The sequence below is a fragment of the Geotrypetes seraphini genome, chromosome 1, assembly GCF_902459505.1.
Source record: "Geotrypetes seraphini chromosome 1, aGeoSer1.1, whole genome shotgun sequence".
In the NCBI taxonomy this organism is placed as follows: Eukaryota; Metazoa; Chordata; class Amphibia; order Gymnophiona; family Dermophiidae; genus Geotrypetes; species Geotrypetes seraphini.
Genome location: NC_047084.1, coordinates 126,827,437 through 126,844,715, shown reverse-complemented (window position 1 = coordinate 126,844,715; position 17,279 = coordinate 126,827,437). Strand labels below are relative to the sequence as shown.

The 17,279-nt window shown below is 43.8% G+C and overlaps 1 protein-coding gene across 1 annotated transcript in view; it reads left to right on the top strand.

Annotated features, from left to right (window-relative positions):
* LOC117352676 (fatty acid-binding protein, intestinal-like) overlaps positions 1-15,869 on the top strand; it is a 30,896-nt gene extending 15,027 nt beyond the window's left edge. The window contains exons 3-4 of the mRNA XM_033929254.1: positions 10,617-10,724; positions 15,630-15,869. Coding sequence (XP_033785145.1) covers positions 10,617-10,724; positions 15,630-15,680 — 159 coding nt within the window. The 3' untranslated portion in view covers positions 15,681-15,869. The remainder of the gene's footprint in view (positions 1-10,616; positions 10,725-15,629) is intronic.
* The last annotated feature ends 1,410 nt before the right edge of the window (positions 15,870-17,279 follow it).

Sequence of the window (17,279 nt, the reverse complement as noted above, 5' to 3'; positions counted from 1 at the left end):
GCCCATCCATCTCAAAGCTCCGCCTACTGGTGGGGCCTAAGGCGCCTGGGCCAATCAGAATAGACCCGGGAGCCTTAGGTCCCACCAGTAGGCGGAGCTTTGAGACGGATGGGCCAATCCGGCCTCATTCCGTCGTTGGCTGCCTGCCGGACAGGCGGGTTTGGCTCCGGTCTGTCCGGCCAACTACAGAAAGGTACAGGGAAAGGGGGTGGGGGTGTCGTGGGGATCGGCCATGGGGGTTGGAGGTTCTTGGGGGGGCGGTCAATGGGGGGAGGGGGGTTTGCGTCGAGGGCAGGAGGGCCTGGGTTCCCTCCTGCCCGTAATGTAGTGCGAGGTGGGGGTAGGGGGTCGCCGTGGTCAGGAGGGTTTGGGCTCCCTCCTGGCCCGAACAACTAGCGGGGGGGGGGTCACCAGGGCCAGGAGGACTTGGGCTCCCTCCTGGCCCGATATTGTCGGGGAGTTGGGGAATCGGCGGGGCAAGAGGGCTTGGGCTCCTTTTTGCCCCGATCGTGTTGGGAGTCGGGGAGTCGGCGGTCCTTCGGGGTGAGGGTGAGGGTGCAGGTGCGTGCGAGCGGTCCTGCTTGGGGTGAATCGGACATCGGGGGGGGAGAACTATGTAAAAAAAATACACAGCAGATGCTGCCAGTTCCTGGCATAAAGTGTAGGCATAAAAATCGCAACAGAATCTGCTATCTGTACCCAGCCAGGCATTTATTGACTGACTTTTTCATTCTAACGCAGATTTCCAATAAACTACATCTTTTACTGCCAATATTGATCCCAAAATGTCCAGGAAAAGAAAAGTTGACGGTGAAGGCAGACAATTTAATGACAAATGGGAAAATGAATACATGTTTGTGCTTAGTGAGGGCAAACCAGTGTGTATATTGTGTTATGAGACAGTGTCGGTGATGAAAGAGTACAATATACGTCGTCATTTTGACACCAAACATAATGTTAAGTATGGCAAATATACTTTGGAAGAAAAGCATAAAATTGTTAAAGAACTAAAAGGCAAACTACAATCACAGCAGCAAATGTTTACAAAGGCTACAGCGAAAAATGATGCTGCAGTGAAAGCAAGCTTTATAGTGGCTGAAGAAATTGCCCGTACTTCAAGGTGTTTTTCAGAGGGTGCCTTTTTGAAGCAATGCATGCTAAAAGTGTGTGAGAAAGTATGCCCAGACCAGATACAGAGTTTTCAAACTGTCAGTTTGTCAAGAAACACCATTGCAGACAGAGTTCAAGAACTCTCAGGAAATCTATCATCACAGCTGGCCGAACAGGCATGCAGTTATCTCGCTTTTTCACTTGCTATCGATGAAAGCACAGACAACACTGATACAGCGCAGCTGTCCATCTTTATACGTGCTACGAAGACCGACCTCTCTGTCACTGAGGAACTTTTGGATGTAGCTACCATGCATGGGACGACGACTGGTAGAGATATATTTGAGGCTGTGGAGAAATCTATAAATAATTTTAAATTACCCTGGGAAAAGTTGGTGGGGCTAACTACCGATGGTGCACCTTCAATGTGCGGAGAAAAGAAAGGCTTGGTTGGACTAATGAAGGAAAGAATGCAAAAAAGTCACTGCCACACACCCTTGATTACTTATCATTGCATTATCCACCAAGAGGCTATGTGTGGAAAAGTTCTGAACATGAATGACATAATGACCACAGTCATTAAAACTATTAACTTTATAAGGGCACGTGGCCTGAATCATCGCCAGTTCCAGCAGTTTTTACAGGAGGTGTGTGCAGAGCATGGAGACGTGCCATACCACACAGAAGTAAGATGGCTGAGCAAGAGCGCAGTCCTCAAAAGATTTTTTGAGCTCAGAGAACAAATTGCTCTTTTCATGGAAAGTAAAGGAAAGCCCTTGCCTGAACTGTCAGATCCCGCCTGGCTATGTGATTTTGCTATGATGTGTGACATATGCGAGCATCTCGCCCAACTGAATCTGAAGCTGCAGAGACGCAAACAAGTCATCACGAAGATGTCTGACATGATCACAGCATTCCAGCGTAAACTTCAACTATGGAAGTCCCAACTGGAACAGGACAATCTTGCCCACTTTCCCGTTTGTTTGAGTATCTCAACCACTATTTCTGGTACTTTTCCTTGCAGTCGGCTGGCTACCAAAGTTAGCCGTTTACTAAGTGAATTTGAGCGGCGCTTCTCTGACTTTAGAACACAGCACTCAGGCTTTGACATCTTTGCCAATCCTTTTACAGTTGATGTCAACAATGTGCCCCATCACCTTCAGATGGAGATAATCGAGCTTCAGTCTGACAGTGGCCTGAAATCAAAGTTTCAGGATGTTGAAATTGAGGACTTCTACCCTCTACTGCCCCCTGACTCAATGCCAGAGCTCCGACTTCATGCTGCCCGTATCCTATCCATGTTCGGGAGCACCTATCTTTGTGAACAGATGTTTTCAATAATGAATCTGAACAAAAACAAGCACAGATCACGCATTACCGATGACAACCTCCATGCTGTTTTGCGGGTTGCTACAGCCCAAGAAATAAAACCGAACATTGACTCATTGATACGGGGAAAACGGTGTCAGACATCTAGCCAGAAAACAAAACAATGAGCATTTTAGGTACATTCCAATATTACTGTTTTGCTTGATAGCATGTGAGTTGGTTAACAGCACTGTTAAGGAAAAGATTGTTCCACTCATTTTAAATTCACATTTCTGGTTAACATTGTCAGTTTATGACTGTTCAGTAAACCATTCGGCCCGCGATTTAGGCTGGATTTTAGATTTTGGCCCCTTCTCTGATTGAGTTCGACACCCCTGCTGTAACAGCACTATACTTTACTGACCTGAGAAAAGAGGTTCTGGCCTCTGAAAGCTAATTGAAAAATATATTAGTCCACTCAAATGGTATTATCCTATTTTACATTTTTCTTTTATTTCTCCCCCCCCCCCACCCTCTTTGGCTCCCTTTTATGAGCCTGCTTTAGGCTTTTTTATCACCAGGCATGAGGATATTAACTCAACGCTCATAGAAATTCTTTGAGCGCCAGAGCTGTAACTGCCGTGGCCTGCAATAATATGTTCATTTATAAAGTGAGGATCTCTTAGAGAGAGGAAGAGATAATGGTTACTGCGGATAGCAGACGAGTTGGGCCATTTGACCTTTACCTGGCATCATGTTTCTCTGGTTTTTTTCAAATTTACATCTGTTGTCTTTAAATTTTGCACAATATTAGGATACATGCGTCACTGTTTCTGTGGTGTTGCATTGTATGCAGAGCTCAGCTTCTTGCTGGTTCAATTTAACCTTTGTCTATGTATTTCTATTTTATCCCCCCTTTTACAAAACTGTGGAGCGTTTTTTAGCGCCAGCCGTGGTGGTAGCAGCTCTGATGCTCAGAATTCTATGAGCGTTAGAGCTGTTACCACCGTGGCTAAAATCCACATTACAGTTTTGTAAAAGGGGGAGGGGCTAGTTTGTGATGACATATTCCATACTAGGCGAAGGTGTTTTCGGTGTTCTGTGTGTTCGAAAGACATGGTTTTCTGTTAGGATTGACTGTGCAGGATTGATCTGTACTAGTCTGGCTTGTTTAGTTTTACAATGTTTTATTGCTTACTGCAGTATGTAAAATGCTGCGTTTTTCTAGGTGCTCAAGTGTGACATGTGGATTGTTACTAAAAATCATGTTTTTCATACAGATAGGGAGGGTTGTCAAAAAATGATGGGCCCTGGGTGTCACATATGCTAGGTACCCCACTGCCTCCAGGCCTCCTAAAACAGCAGCAGCAGTGGGGGCTAGCCTTAAAGAGGCAGCGATGTGAATGGGCTGCTTGTGGCCTGCCCCGCTAGGGCTTCCCTCTGCAGTGTCATCAGTGATCGCTGGCTACTGAAGGTCTGTGGACTAGCTTCTCTCCTACAGCCTCCCTGCGCCCCCCTCCCCCCACCAAGAATTTAAGAGGCAAAGTAGGATAGACAGTCCTGCCTCTGTGTCACCACATTTTTTATTGAAAAAAGATAGCCCTCCCCAGTCCCAGCTATCAACTTCCTCTCTCTCCCAATTCTCACTGCAACCACAGCATGGTCTGTTGTTCTTCAAGATTGTCAGCAGCAGTAATAATGGCCATTGGAGGCACCCAGAAAGATGGGGAAGAGTCACAGAGAGAGTGGGTAATGATGGCAGAGAGACATACAGACAGCCCGAGATAATGGAGAAGACAGAGAATGAGAATGAGGTAGTGATTGAGAAGAGCCATGCAGAGACAGAATGGGGTAATGATGGAGAAGAGGCAGAAATAGGTGGGGGTAAAGCTGTCTAGGGGAGAAGACAGACATTGTAACACTGGATGGGGGAAAAGAAAGAGAGAGGAAGGGTAACGCTTGATGAGGCAGAAGAGGAGATGCTGTAGGGCAGGGAGAGAGACAGAGGGAAGAATGCTGCAAGCGAGGGGAATGGGAGGGCCTGGGTGAGGGCAAGATATTGGAAGTCGTAAGCAGATGCAGTGAAAAGTGTGAGATCGAAGACTGGCTCTTAAGAATGAATGAAATCAGAATGGACCGAGGCAGAAAGGAAAAGATTGATGTCTGAGATGGATGTTGTAGAAGTGAAGAGGATGAGTAAAGAACAAACAGATCCTGAAAAGACGGGAAAAAGTAACGAGATTGGAACCAACACGATTAGAAAAATTAAATGGCAGACAGCAAAGGTAAATTCCTCGGGTGAAGTTAGTCCAGTTTAAATTCAAATTAAATTAAATTAGAAAAAAAAGGTGATACCTTTCATTGGACTAACATTTTTGACTAACTTTCAGAGGTGAAAATATCACCTTATGTTCCAGTTCTTATTTTTGTTAATTTTGTAATGAAGTGATGGAGTTGGGGTTTTTTTTTCTTCTTTTAATTATTTGTTGTATTGTTTTTACAAACTGTGTATATGTGAAACCACATGATGCCTTGAGCAGAGCAGGACGTGTCCGCCTGGCACTGCCTAGAAGGCCCCTGAAATCCCCCATCATCTTGCAGTCTCTTCGCCTTTGATCATTTTCGTCATCACAGCAGTGTGTTTCTTCACTCTATGGACAAATATAGAATTAAATTTTCAGAATTGAGGTTGTCAAGAATTTCTAAAAAAGGACAAATCTGCGCACATGAAGGCTGCAGAAGATAAGATGGCTCCTAGCTTCTCTCAAAAACTGGGTAATACTTTGTCTACCTTAAAAGATGATATCACTGCTGCAGTGGTGGGAGCTTTGGACCCGCGTTTTCAATTTATTACGGAGCAACTCGCCTCTCTTCTTGGAGTATGTTCTGATATTGTATTGATATTGGTGCGAGTCTCGGACCTGGAGGACTTATCTCAAACTTCTCAATCTGACGTTGCCCAATTTCAGCAACAGGTCCGAGATGCCATGGAAAAGATCGACAATCTGGAAAATAGATCACAGCCTGATAATCTTCGCTTTGTGGGATTTCCAGAGACTCTTTCTGGTGCCCAGCTCCCATCAATCTCAGAGGACTGGCTCACTGAACATTTTCCTCCACCTGAGGATGGTAGACCGTACCAGATTGAACGTGCTCACCATTTGGGCTGAAAGCGTGATGGGGGAGCTGGGCTCCGACCAGTCATTTCCAAGTTTCACAGTTACAAGCAGAAAGCAGAGATTTTACACCGCTCTAAGATGAAGCGTGCGGATCTTCATTATGAAAATGTGTCCATTCAGATAGATCTTCCAGGACTACTCCCAGGCACTATCTGATCACCGCCGGGCTTATCACAAAATTTGCACCAGTCTGGTGGAACGCAAGATGCGCTTCATGCTTCTCTATCCAGCCCAACTGAGGGTGAATATTGAGGGCAGCTGTGGATGAGGCACGCACCTTGCTTGCATCTTTGCCATAGCCTCTATTGTCTGAGCTGGATTCTGATGCTGTGGATTTGACCTGGACTTTCTACCTGCACTTTGTTTTGGCTGCCTTGTTTGGGGCAACTGACATCCAGTGCTTAGCCGCTTAATACCCGCACTGGTTCTGCATTTTGTATACCCTTATGGAGGCAGCCCCCTTTGGCCTGTGTCCTTTGTAGCATGGAACTTCCACTAATGTTCATTTTGAATTACTGATCTGTAGATCAGGGGGGGGGGTCTCTCTTTGGCTATTTTTTTCACATGGTTTCTCCATTTTTTCCTCCGGTTCTTCAGAGCTGCTGGAAAAGATTGGTGGGTTTGGTAGCAGGAGGGTTATAAGATGAGGATGGGGGGCGGGAGTATTTGGGGAGGGTATGGGGGCGGGTGGGTATGATGGGAATGTGAGGGAAAGCCTAGTTTTGCTTCTCTGGGGCTATGCACCGTGTCACACTTATTGGGCTTAGCTGCTGAGCTAATGCATAGCCGTGATGAAGGCTGAGCACCCGGGTGTTCTTTGAATGTTTCCTTGCACCTTGATCTTTTCTGTATCTGGGATGATTAGGGTTAAATCTCCTTCATCACTGAGAGTGGCGACTTGGAATGTGTCAGGTGTGAAATCTTCTAATAAACGGGCTAAATTACTCTCTTATTTGCACCGCCATGAGGTGGACATTGCCTATTTACAGGAAACCAAATTGTCTGATGTGGAACCTATGAAATTGAAAACTGGATGGGTGGGAGAGGTTTACTGTTCTTCTACTAATTGCAAGAAGGGTGGGGTAGCAGTGCTTATTAGCATGCATATACAGTCACAAACTAAACTGCTTACCAAGAATAATTATGCTTCTGAAGGTGGCTCTCAGTGCATTCAGTTTTAGCCTACTAGTAGTGTATGCTCCTACTATAAGAACATAAGAAATGCCTCCGCTGGGTCAGACCTGAGGTCCATCGCGCCCAGCAGTCCGCTCAAGCAGCAGCCCATCAGGTCCAGGACCTGTGCAGTAATCTTTTATCTATACCCCTCTATCCCCTTTTCCAGCAGGAAATTGTCCAATCCTTTCTTAAACCCCAGTACCGTTCGCTGCCCTATAACGTCCTCTGGAAGCGCATTCCAGGTGTCCACCACACGTTGGGTAAAGAAGAACTTCCTAGCATTTGTTTTGAATCTGTCCCCTTTCAACTTTTCCGAATGCCCTCTTGTTTTTTTATTTTCTGAAAGTTTGAAGAATCTGTCCCTCTCTACTCCCTCTATGCCCTTCATGATCTTGTAAGTCTCTATCATATCCCCTCTAAGTCTTCTCTTCTCCAGGGAAAAGAGACCCAGTTACTCCAATCTCTCAGCGTATGAAAGGCTTTCCATCCCCTTAATCAGTCGTGTCGCTCTCCTCTGAACTCTCTCGAGTAACGCCATATCCTTCTTAAGGTATGGTGACCAATACTGGACGCAGTACTCAAGATGCGGACGCACCATTGCCCGGTACAGCGGCAGGATAACTTCTTTCGTTCTTGTTGTAATACCCTTCTTGATTATACCTAGCATTCTATTCGCTCTCTTAGCGGCCGCTGTGCACTGTGCCGTCGGCTTCATTGTCATGTCCACCATTACCCCCAAGTCCCTTTCTTGGGTACTCTCATTCAATAACATCCCTCCCATCGTATAGCTGTGCCTCGGGTTTCTGATTCCCACATGCAATACTTTACACTTCTCAACATTAAATTCATCTGCCATCTCTCTGCCCATTCCCCTAATTTGTCCAAGTCCCTTTGCAATTTTTCGCAGTCCTCCTTTGTCCGAGCTCCACTAAATAGTTTGGTGTCGTCCGCAAATTTTATTATCTCACACTTCGTCCCTGTTTCTAGATCATTTATGAATATATTAAATAACAGCGGCCCGAGCACCGAGCCCTGCGGATCACCACTCGTGACCCTCCTCCAGTCCGAGTAGTGGCCCTTCACTCCTACCCTTTGTTTCCTACCTGCCAACCAGTTTCTGATCCATCAAGTAAAAATTGATTCTGATGTAGATAAATTCAGATATTTTAAAGTCGTTATATATATATATATAAAATAATATGGGGGACAGAAGAGACCCTTGAGGTACCCCACAAACAGGAGACCAAGATGGAGAGAATTTACCCTCAGCATGTACTTGATAAGATTGTAATTTCAAGAAACCATTAAACCAATTCAGAACTCTATGATCCAAGCCAATATCGATCAATAATTGTATTAAAATATCATGATCAACAACATCGAAGGCTGCAAAAAGATCAAATTGCAACAAAATAGCACATCGACCATGAACCAAAAAATTCTGAGCTTTTGCTACTAATGAAATGAGAAGAGTCTCAGGACTATGATGTGGACGGAATCCATGTTAGAATGGAAGGAGAATGGAAAATTCCTCCAAATAATCAGAATGTTGTCTTGAAACAATAGATTCCAAAATCTTTGTTAACAATGGTATATTAGCAACTGGATGGTAATAGGAGGCCAATGTTGGGTCCAAATCTGAATGCAAACTTTCTGGTTTGCTATCTTCTCCAGTGTCAGCAGTATGTGGCAAACCAGATGGCACTGAAATAGCTATAGTCTTTTTTGGCTCTTTGACCTTCAGCGTCATGTACCTAGAGATCTTAAAGGCTTTCTTCAAAGGATTATTCTCTCAGGTATGAAAGTTCTTCTTTTTCATACCTTCTTTTTACGCCCTACCTATAGCCACTGGCGCTCACGTATGCTTCACCTCTTGAATATGGAAACCATGCATTTGTCTGATTGGGATATTAAACAGGGACGAGTATTGCTTACTATTTGGCAGCCCTCTTTGGATACCCTGACTCTACCTGCACGCAGCCGTATCTTACTTGGTTGCCCCTGACTTGAGCTTTTATGGTTCTTTCCTTCACATTCCTGGGGTGGGAGGGAGAGGGGTGGGTGAAGGGATGGAAAGATGCTCTACTTGTTGACAACTGTGTCATTATCTTTGCATTTTGACTCTTGTGTATGACGATTTTCTTCTGTGTTGCATTTTTGTATTTGCTTATTTTATTGAAATTTATTAAACATGATTAGAAAAAAAACTATGTCTATATCTTGTGAACTGCTTAGATTTAAGCGGGGTATAAGTTTTTAAATAAATAAAATATATGTGTTGTGTTTGTGTACATTTTGCATCACTTTCTAAGTCTCTCTATTGTTGCAGTCATAGGCAGTCGATGACTCGTTGATTTAATGCTGACATCTGTGTCACCCTCCCCCACCTCCAGGACTTTACATTGCCCTGCCATGCCCCCATTCCTCCCCAACATCTGAGTCAGCAACCGCCTGGGTATATGGTGCATTCTGGGATGTGCTGCCATTTTTCAAGATGGCGGGAGGCAGGAGTGACGCCCATTCACTACTGCCTCTGCCATCTTAAAGGTCTGGCGGGAAGGGGTGAAGTGCCCACAGGAGAAGGTCCACCAGACCGCCAGGGATTCGTTTTGGGATGGAGACAATGAGATGTAGAGTCCAGCAGGCTGTTGGACTTTCATGTCTCCTGCACGGAGACGTTTACAGCAGCAGAGTGCTTTTGTTTTCACCCAGGTCATTTTGCAAGCTATTTCCGCATAGCACTGGGGACCTATTTTGCATTATGATTGTAAGAGTTTATTGCTGAGGAGAGAGAAATTGGAGCAGCAAACACTGTTCTCCATAGACTTACCAGGGAAGTGTCAGATCAGCTAGGGAGAATGTGCTTGCCGTCTAGATCTGTTTTTATTATGGTAACTGCCTTTTATGAACAGAGATCTAAAAGTGCTATAAATTTCATGCGATTTGCCCATTGGTCTCGCAGGAGCTGTCCAGATCATGGTGCTGAACAGCAATGAAATGCACTTAGGTCTCCTTTTACAAAGCCACGGTAGATGTTTTTACCATGGTCAATGCTCAGACGCTCATGAGAATTTCTTATCTGAATATGTTTAATGGATTTCCTTTCAGTATTCAATTGTTACGTTGTAAACCGCTTAGGTCAGTAAAATGCGGGAGTGATATATCAAAAATCTTAATCAACATAAACATTAGGCTTGAATTAAGAAGCTGCGGGCTAAGTGTTGGTACATGACTCTGATGCATGCTTACTGCAATGATCCCTGTATTTGCAAAGGGGTGGAAAGACTGGGATGGTCCTCGAGAAGCTGACTTGCTCCTGAATGTCCTTGTTGCTCTGTGGATTTCGGGAAACCTCCAGAGGAGGAGAGGATTTGGTCCGAGCTGTGGTAAAGCTTAGGCTCTATTAAGTGTGGCTTGAGCTCGAATCGCCTCTGGAATACCAAAGGGGCGGATGGGACTTGTTTAGCCATTACCAAGTCTCATTTTATGATCTTTGAGTTCAGGTATCTTAGCAGAGTTAAATGCTAACACTCTGATTTATTCTGTAATCCTAAGCAAGGAACCAGAGATTAGCAGTAAAAGCATCTAATTTTAATCTATGTGTTCCTTTCTCTGTGTCTTTTTTTAAATTGTAAAACTTTAAACTTTACATAAACTGCTTTGTTGTATGTTTTACAAAAGGCCATGAAAATATGCACAAAAACCTCAATTATCTGGTCAATTAGTAGAAATGGTTCCCCTCTTGTAGCCGTCCAGATAAGCTTATATTGCATATGTCTCCTGTGTCGGACTGGTGACTTCTCTCCCCTTCAGCTTTTCATATCATGTTCCATCTGGTTTTAGGGTACTTGGAATCTAGAAAAAGATAAGATGGTAGGTGTGTTTACTCGGAAAGATAACGGCAAAGTATTGAACACAACACGAGAAATTGTCGGGGGTGAGCTTATACAGGTAAGCCTCTGATTTCTCTTTTCCCAGAAAGTTCCAGAGCGTTTGTTTGAGTTAAATGCTGATGAAAGCTGGAGAAGGTCCATAGATCTTGCAAATTACTTGAGTACCTGAATCTCTTCATGAAAAATGCGGTTAATAAATCCCAAGCCAGAATAAAGAACATCCGAGTTGCGCTGTTAATGTGTCCAGAGCCAGTCCACTTCACACAAGCCCATTTCAGTTAAGAACATAAGAACATAAGCAGTGCCTCTGCTGGGTCAGACCAGAGGTCCATCGTGCCCAGCAGTCTGCTCATGCAGCGGCCCATCAGGTCCAGGACAAGTTTCAAGTTCAAGTTTAATAAAGATTTGATTGATCGCTTAATCAGAATTCTAAGCGATGTACATATTACTAAAATTACAAAATTTAGGGAACAATACAACAAATGACAAAACTAAGTCTTGCAAGACTAATGAGTAACGCTACAGACCCATGAAACACAAGGAGATGAAGGGGAAAGAAATACAAATTGTTTGATAGTAAATAAGACGTTCAAGGGAAGGAAAAATCAGTGTACTTCAAATAAGCTATACAGTGAAGTTAAAATCTGGCCACAAGACAGGCTTACTAATTATTAAATGCATCCTTAAAAAGAAAGCTTTTCAATTTGCTCTTAAATTTATCCAAGTTGCTTTCTTCCCTTAAGTAAATAGGGAGTGAGTTCCATGTTTGAGGGGCTGTGACTGAAAAAATGAATTGCCACCGTGTATTAATAATTTTTAATGAAGGAATCATCAATAAATGCTGTTCATTCGATCTCAATAATCTATTTGAGGTGTAGGGAATCAGTAGTTTATAAATAAAGGCAGGAGTTTTATAAAGTAAGGATTTGAGTGTAAGCAAACTTAGTTTATAAGTTATCCAGTGAGCTACCGGAAGCCAGTGTGCTTTTTTAAGGAGAGGTGTCACGTGTTCAAACTTCCTGGCTTTTGATAGAAGTTTAATAGAAGCGTTTTGAATGATCTGTAAACGTTTGATTTCATTTTGGGCTATTCCCTTGAATAGGGCATTGCAGTAATCAATTTTAGAAATCACCAAAGAATGGATTAGAATATTAAGTGACTTTGGGCAGAAAAATTGTGAAACTGAACGTGGGGGGGAGGTAAATTAGGCAACGTGGACGTGTGTGAAGAGAACATGGGCCTTGGCACCACACAGTTCCTCTGCCCACTAGGAGTTGGCAGCCACAGAAGCTTTGTTCTGCGTTTTATAGCAATTTTTGTATGGCTGTCTTGTTTGCCAAAAATAAAGCACACTGGAAAGAGGGCAGCCCTTTTCCCAAGAGTGTGTACATATATGTGGCCATGTGTAGTGGCGGTGAAACGCCAAACAATAATAATTGGAGAATGCACAATGACACTTATGTCATTGCAAAGACGGCCCATAAGTTGTAGGCATGAGGTTCCTCCTAGAACTGAGTGCAACATGAGAGATGAGTGCTCTCTCCTCTCCTCAGCTTATCCCAGGATTTAGCACCCTTCCCCCTTCCACACACATAAGAACATAAGAACATAAGCAGTGCCTCCGCCGGGTCAGACCATAGGTCCATCCCGCCCAGCAGTCCGCTCCCGCGGCGGCCCGAACAGGTCACGGCCTGTCTGAGTCACCAGAAGGGGCCCCCTTGCCACCTTGGTTTCCCATTGAGTCCTATCTTCCCATCGAAGTCCTAACCCTCCGGTCTTGCACATCCACGACCTGGTTGGATTTCTATACTTATTTCCTGTTTAGCTTTCTATACCTGTGTTACATCCCAGAACCTCTCTCAGTATCCCACGATCCCCCTATCCCTCAGGAATCCGTCCAATCCCTGTTTGAACCCTTGTACCGTATTCTGCCTTATCACTTCCTCCGGTAGCGCATTCCAAGTGTCCACGACCCTTTGGGTGAAAAAAAACTTCCTTGCATTTGTTCTGAACCTATCTCCCTTCAGTTTCTCCGAATGCCCCCTCGTGCCTGTTGACCCCTTCAGCCTGAAGAATCTGTCCCTATCCACCCTCTCTATGCCCCTCATGATCTTGAAGGTCTCTATCATATCTCCCCTGAGCCTCCTCTTTTCCAGAGAGAAGAGCCCCAGCCTATCCAACCTCTCGGCGTATGGGCAGTGTTCCAGCCCTCTTACCAGTTTCGTTGCTCTCCTTTGGACTCTCTCAAGTACCGCCATGTCCTTCTTGAGGTACGGCAACCAATATTGAACGCAGTATTCCAGATGCGGACGCACCATCGCTCGATACAATGGCATGATGACTTCCCGCGTCCTGGTTGTTATGCCCCTCTTTATGATGCCCAGCATCCTGTTGGCTTTTTTCGAGGCTGCTGCGCACTGTGCAGATGGCTTCAGTGATGCATCCACCAGCACACCCAAGTCTCTCTCAAGACTGCTGTCTCCCAACGATGCCCCCCCCCAATTTGTAGTCGAACAACGGGTTCTTTTTCCCTATATGCATGACCTTGCATTTTTCCACGTTAAATCGCATTTGCCATTTGTTTGCCCAGTCTTCCAGCTTGTCCAGGTCCCTTTGTAGGTCCTCACACTCCTCCCTGGACCTAACTCTGCCGCACAGTTTGGTATCGTCTGCAAATTTTATAACCTCGCACTTTGCCTCCTTTTCCAGGTCATTGATAAATATGTTGAAGAGTAACGGCCCCAGCACCGATCCCTGTGGCACACCGCTCGTGACTCCCTGCCAGTCAGAGTATTGTCCCTTTACTCCAACCCTCCAACCCTCCAACCCTACACAGATCCTCTACCACTTCAAAACTGTTCTATGAATATCGCTTTCCCTTATTCGTTTTGGCAGCTGGTAGCCCCATACCAAGCTTTCAAATCTTTGGGATCTAAACACTCATCTAACCAGACTTCTGGATAAGACCCTGATACTACAAGTGGCCGAACTTCTATGGCTGGCAGCTGGGATATCCTTGCCTTGATATTCCACAAACTGAATTTGTTTGGCAGCTCAGAATTGAGATTACAGTCCTTACCCCTTGCACCGCTGCCTTTTGTAAAGTGGTTCAGAATCTCTCATGCACTTCCTCCATTGATTCCACAGGAAATATCAAAGCACAAGACCAGAGGAGCCAGCTCTGAGCACCCCCAATATTGAGCAAACTCCTTACTCTGATCAATTCTTGCTTCCCAACTTTCAAATCACTTGGAGAAATTTTCTATCCTCCAACCTTTCCAGCACGGTTTCCGTTCAAACTTTAGTATGGAAACACTCCTGTTCTCTCTGCTCTCAAAAACTCAACAATTGCAATTATGTAAGGAATACACTATTCTGCTTCAATTTGATTTATCTGCCGCTTTTGATGTTGTTAATCACAACGTCTTGCGTTTCTTGCTCTCTGAAATTGGTCTTGATCAGACTGTCATTGAAAGGTTTTCTAAATTTCTATCGTATCGTTCCTACTCAGTTAATATGGAGGGATCTACTTCAAAATCCTGAAGGGCCCCCTGGGGTGTGCCCCAGGGTTCTCCACTGTCTCCAATCTTATTCAACATCTATATGAGTATATTAAAATACTATGACCTGAATATTCATGAAACACTATTGACGTACGCTAATGACATTTTTATATTACTTGAGGTCGATCCAGATCTAGTTAATTTGTCATCCATTATTAACCACTGTATTGCTAAACTACAGTCCTGGGCACTGATAAGACAAAACTTCTTTGGCTGGGCCCTCAATTAGATTCTCTTCCTTCTGCTGCGAATCTTTGAAAATCGAGTTCTCCTCATTAGTACTAGGAGTTCTCATCGGATTCTTCACTCACATTTAAGGATCAAATTAACTCTCTTGCAAAAAAGTGTTTTTTTAGTCTTCGTATCTTAAGAAAAGTTAGACCGTTCTTCTACCAACAGTATTTTCTGTCTTGGTCCAATCAATCATCCTGGCACGTCTCGACTATTGCAATTCATTCTATGTGGGCTTATCTAAGGCTAGCCTTCAGAGACTCCAGCTGATACAGAATACTGCTGCCAGACTCATTTTTGGTAAGCGCAAGTTTGACCTTGTGTCCCCTCTTCTTAGAGAACTGCATTGGCTTCCAGTCCATCTGAGAATTTATTTAATTCAAATGCATATGTATTGCATTTAAGATCTTATATGGCCTCTTGTCACTCTTGTCCCTTTGGAATGGAATGTGTGAGGATCTCATCTAGCTAGAAGCTCTCAGAACATAAAGAGAAAAAAGATCTCCAATATGTATTTGAATTAAAGTGTTCAATTCAATTTAATCTCCTTCTTTTTGATAGTTCGACTTAGAAGCTCTCGGAGACTAAAACTTCCCTTTCCTTCTTTTAATGGCAAAATCAGATCTATCAGAATACTTAGCCATTCTTGCTCCTACAAACTGACTGAGCTCTGGAATAACTTGCCACTCTCGCTGAGAAGCTTAGGTCCCTTCATATCTTTCAGGAAGGCTCTGAAGATAGTCTTGTTTGCCAAACTTTGGAAATTAATTACTGTACTTCTTCCAAATCAGATTTCTTTTGTCTTGTTCTTTTGTATTACTCTATTCATAATGTTAACTGAGTCGAGCTCCAAATTGTTTGATGACCTGGTGTATAAAACTAAATTTTAGTTTAGTTTACTTTTAGTTTAGTATTCAGTTTGGTTGAGTTTAGCACTCCCAACCGTTTTGAAAAGTTAGCTCCTATGCACAAGACTTACAAACTACTGGGGTTATCCTGAAAGCTGGGTGGGCAAGCTCAGTCCTCAAGGGTTGCGACCCAGTTGGGTATTCAGAACTTCCCCAATAAATATGCATGAGACCCATTTACATGCACTGCCTCTGTTATATGCAAATAGATGCAACAGGGAACTGGTTAGTTAAACATCTTTTGCTTTGTTTCTATTTTAGTCATACTCTTATGAAGGAACAAACGCTAAGAGGGTCTTCAAGAAAGAGTGAACATCAGCCAAGGAAGAGAAGAAGCGAACTCTCCCTCAGTCTTTCCAAGTCGTTACTGATCGGCTCCCATGGGAGCTCAACCTCTAGAATTCTTCATGTTGCCAGCTGTAACCTGTACAGTTCAAACTTCAAATTACAAAGTACGAAATGAAAATAACAAAAAATAAATAAAATTCAGCAGTGTTGTTCTGTGGCAGTGTTTGTGTGGTATTAATTAGATCCTTTGTGCTGTGTAAGTATGGTATAAGCCAGAGCTCTGAAGTACAACTGAGGTTCACTGCATGCATTCAAACATTCAAAGGGAAGGGATGGAAGGTGTCGCTGGAGCCTCTGTAGCACAAATTACATTTTTTATCCCGCTATTAGCTTTAGAGAGCCAGACACATCCCAGGAATTACAACGATTAAAGTAGTTAGATAAAGTAGGGCAAAACCAAGTAAAATTTCAAACATTAAACCACCTCATTTGAATTGGATCTGAGCCTCAATGAGAAGCCAATGTCATTTTTGGAAAGGAGAAATCTTAACAGAAAAGTTTTCACTCCTCTTTTAAAAGATAGGAAAATGACAGTGTAAACAATTTTGTAAACCTAACACAAGAGCAACTGGTTAGGTAAAGAGTTCTTTTCATAGTTGAGGTAAACATACCACTTATATTTATGGGGCTTCTATCACCCAGCTAAAAAGGACCTCATGAACCTGGTCTGGAGCCTAGGCAAGACGGCAGCTCTAACCCTTCAGCAAAGTCAGTCAAGTTTGTAAGCTGCTGGGCCTGTTCCATTTGTTACCAGAAACGGGGGGTCAGGTCACCGTCAGTCAGGTCCAGATCTGCAGTGTAATACCATTGAATTGATTCAGATTGGCATTTTTCTCTGGTCAACTTTGGAAGACACAGTCCAGGTAATACAATAAATGACAGCAGATAAAGACCCAAATGGTCTACCCAGTCTTCGCAACATTCACATTTGTTAGCAATTCATGGATAAAAACCAAGAACAAATGTTGTATGAAATGCTTGATCCTGGTCTTTCTTTGACATAAACATAGAAACATAGAAGATGACGGCAGAAAAAGGGCTATAGCCCATCAAGTCTGCCCACCGTACTGTCCCTTCCTCTTAAGTCTATACCTAGTGACTATTTATTCAGATTGACTCTCTTAGGGATCCCCTCTTTCCTCCTCTGACCCTCGTAGGGATCCCACATATGTATCCCATTTATTCTTGAAGTCCAGCACGCTGTTGGCCTCGATCACCTGCGCTGGAAGCTCATTCCAACGGTCAACCACTCTTTCTGTGAAGAAGTACTTCCTTATGTCGCCACGAAATTTCCCGCCCCTGAGTTTGAGCGGATGCCCTCTGGTGGCAGAGGGTCCCCTGAGAAAGAAGATATCATCTTCCACCTCGATACGTCCTGTGATGTATTTAAATGTCTCAATCATGTCTCCCCTCTCCCTACGCTCTTCTAGAGTGTAGAGCTGTAGTTTGTTTAGTCTCTCCTCGTATGAGAGTCCTTTGAGACCCAAGATCCTCCTGGTGGCCATCCGTTGAACCGACTCGATTCTGAGCACATCTTTACGGTAATGAGGTCTCCAAAATTGT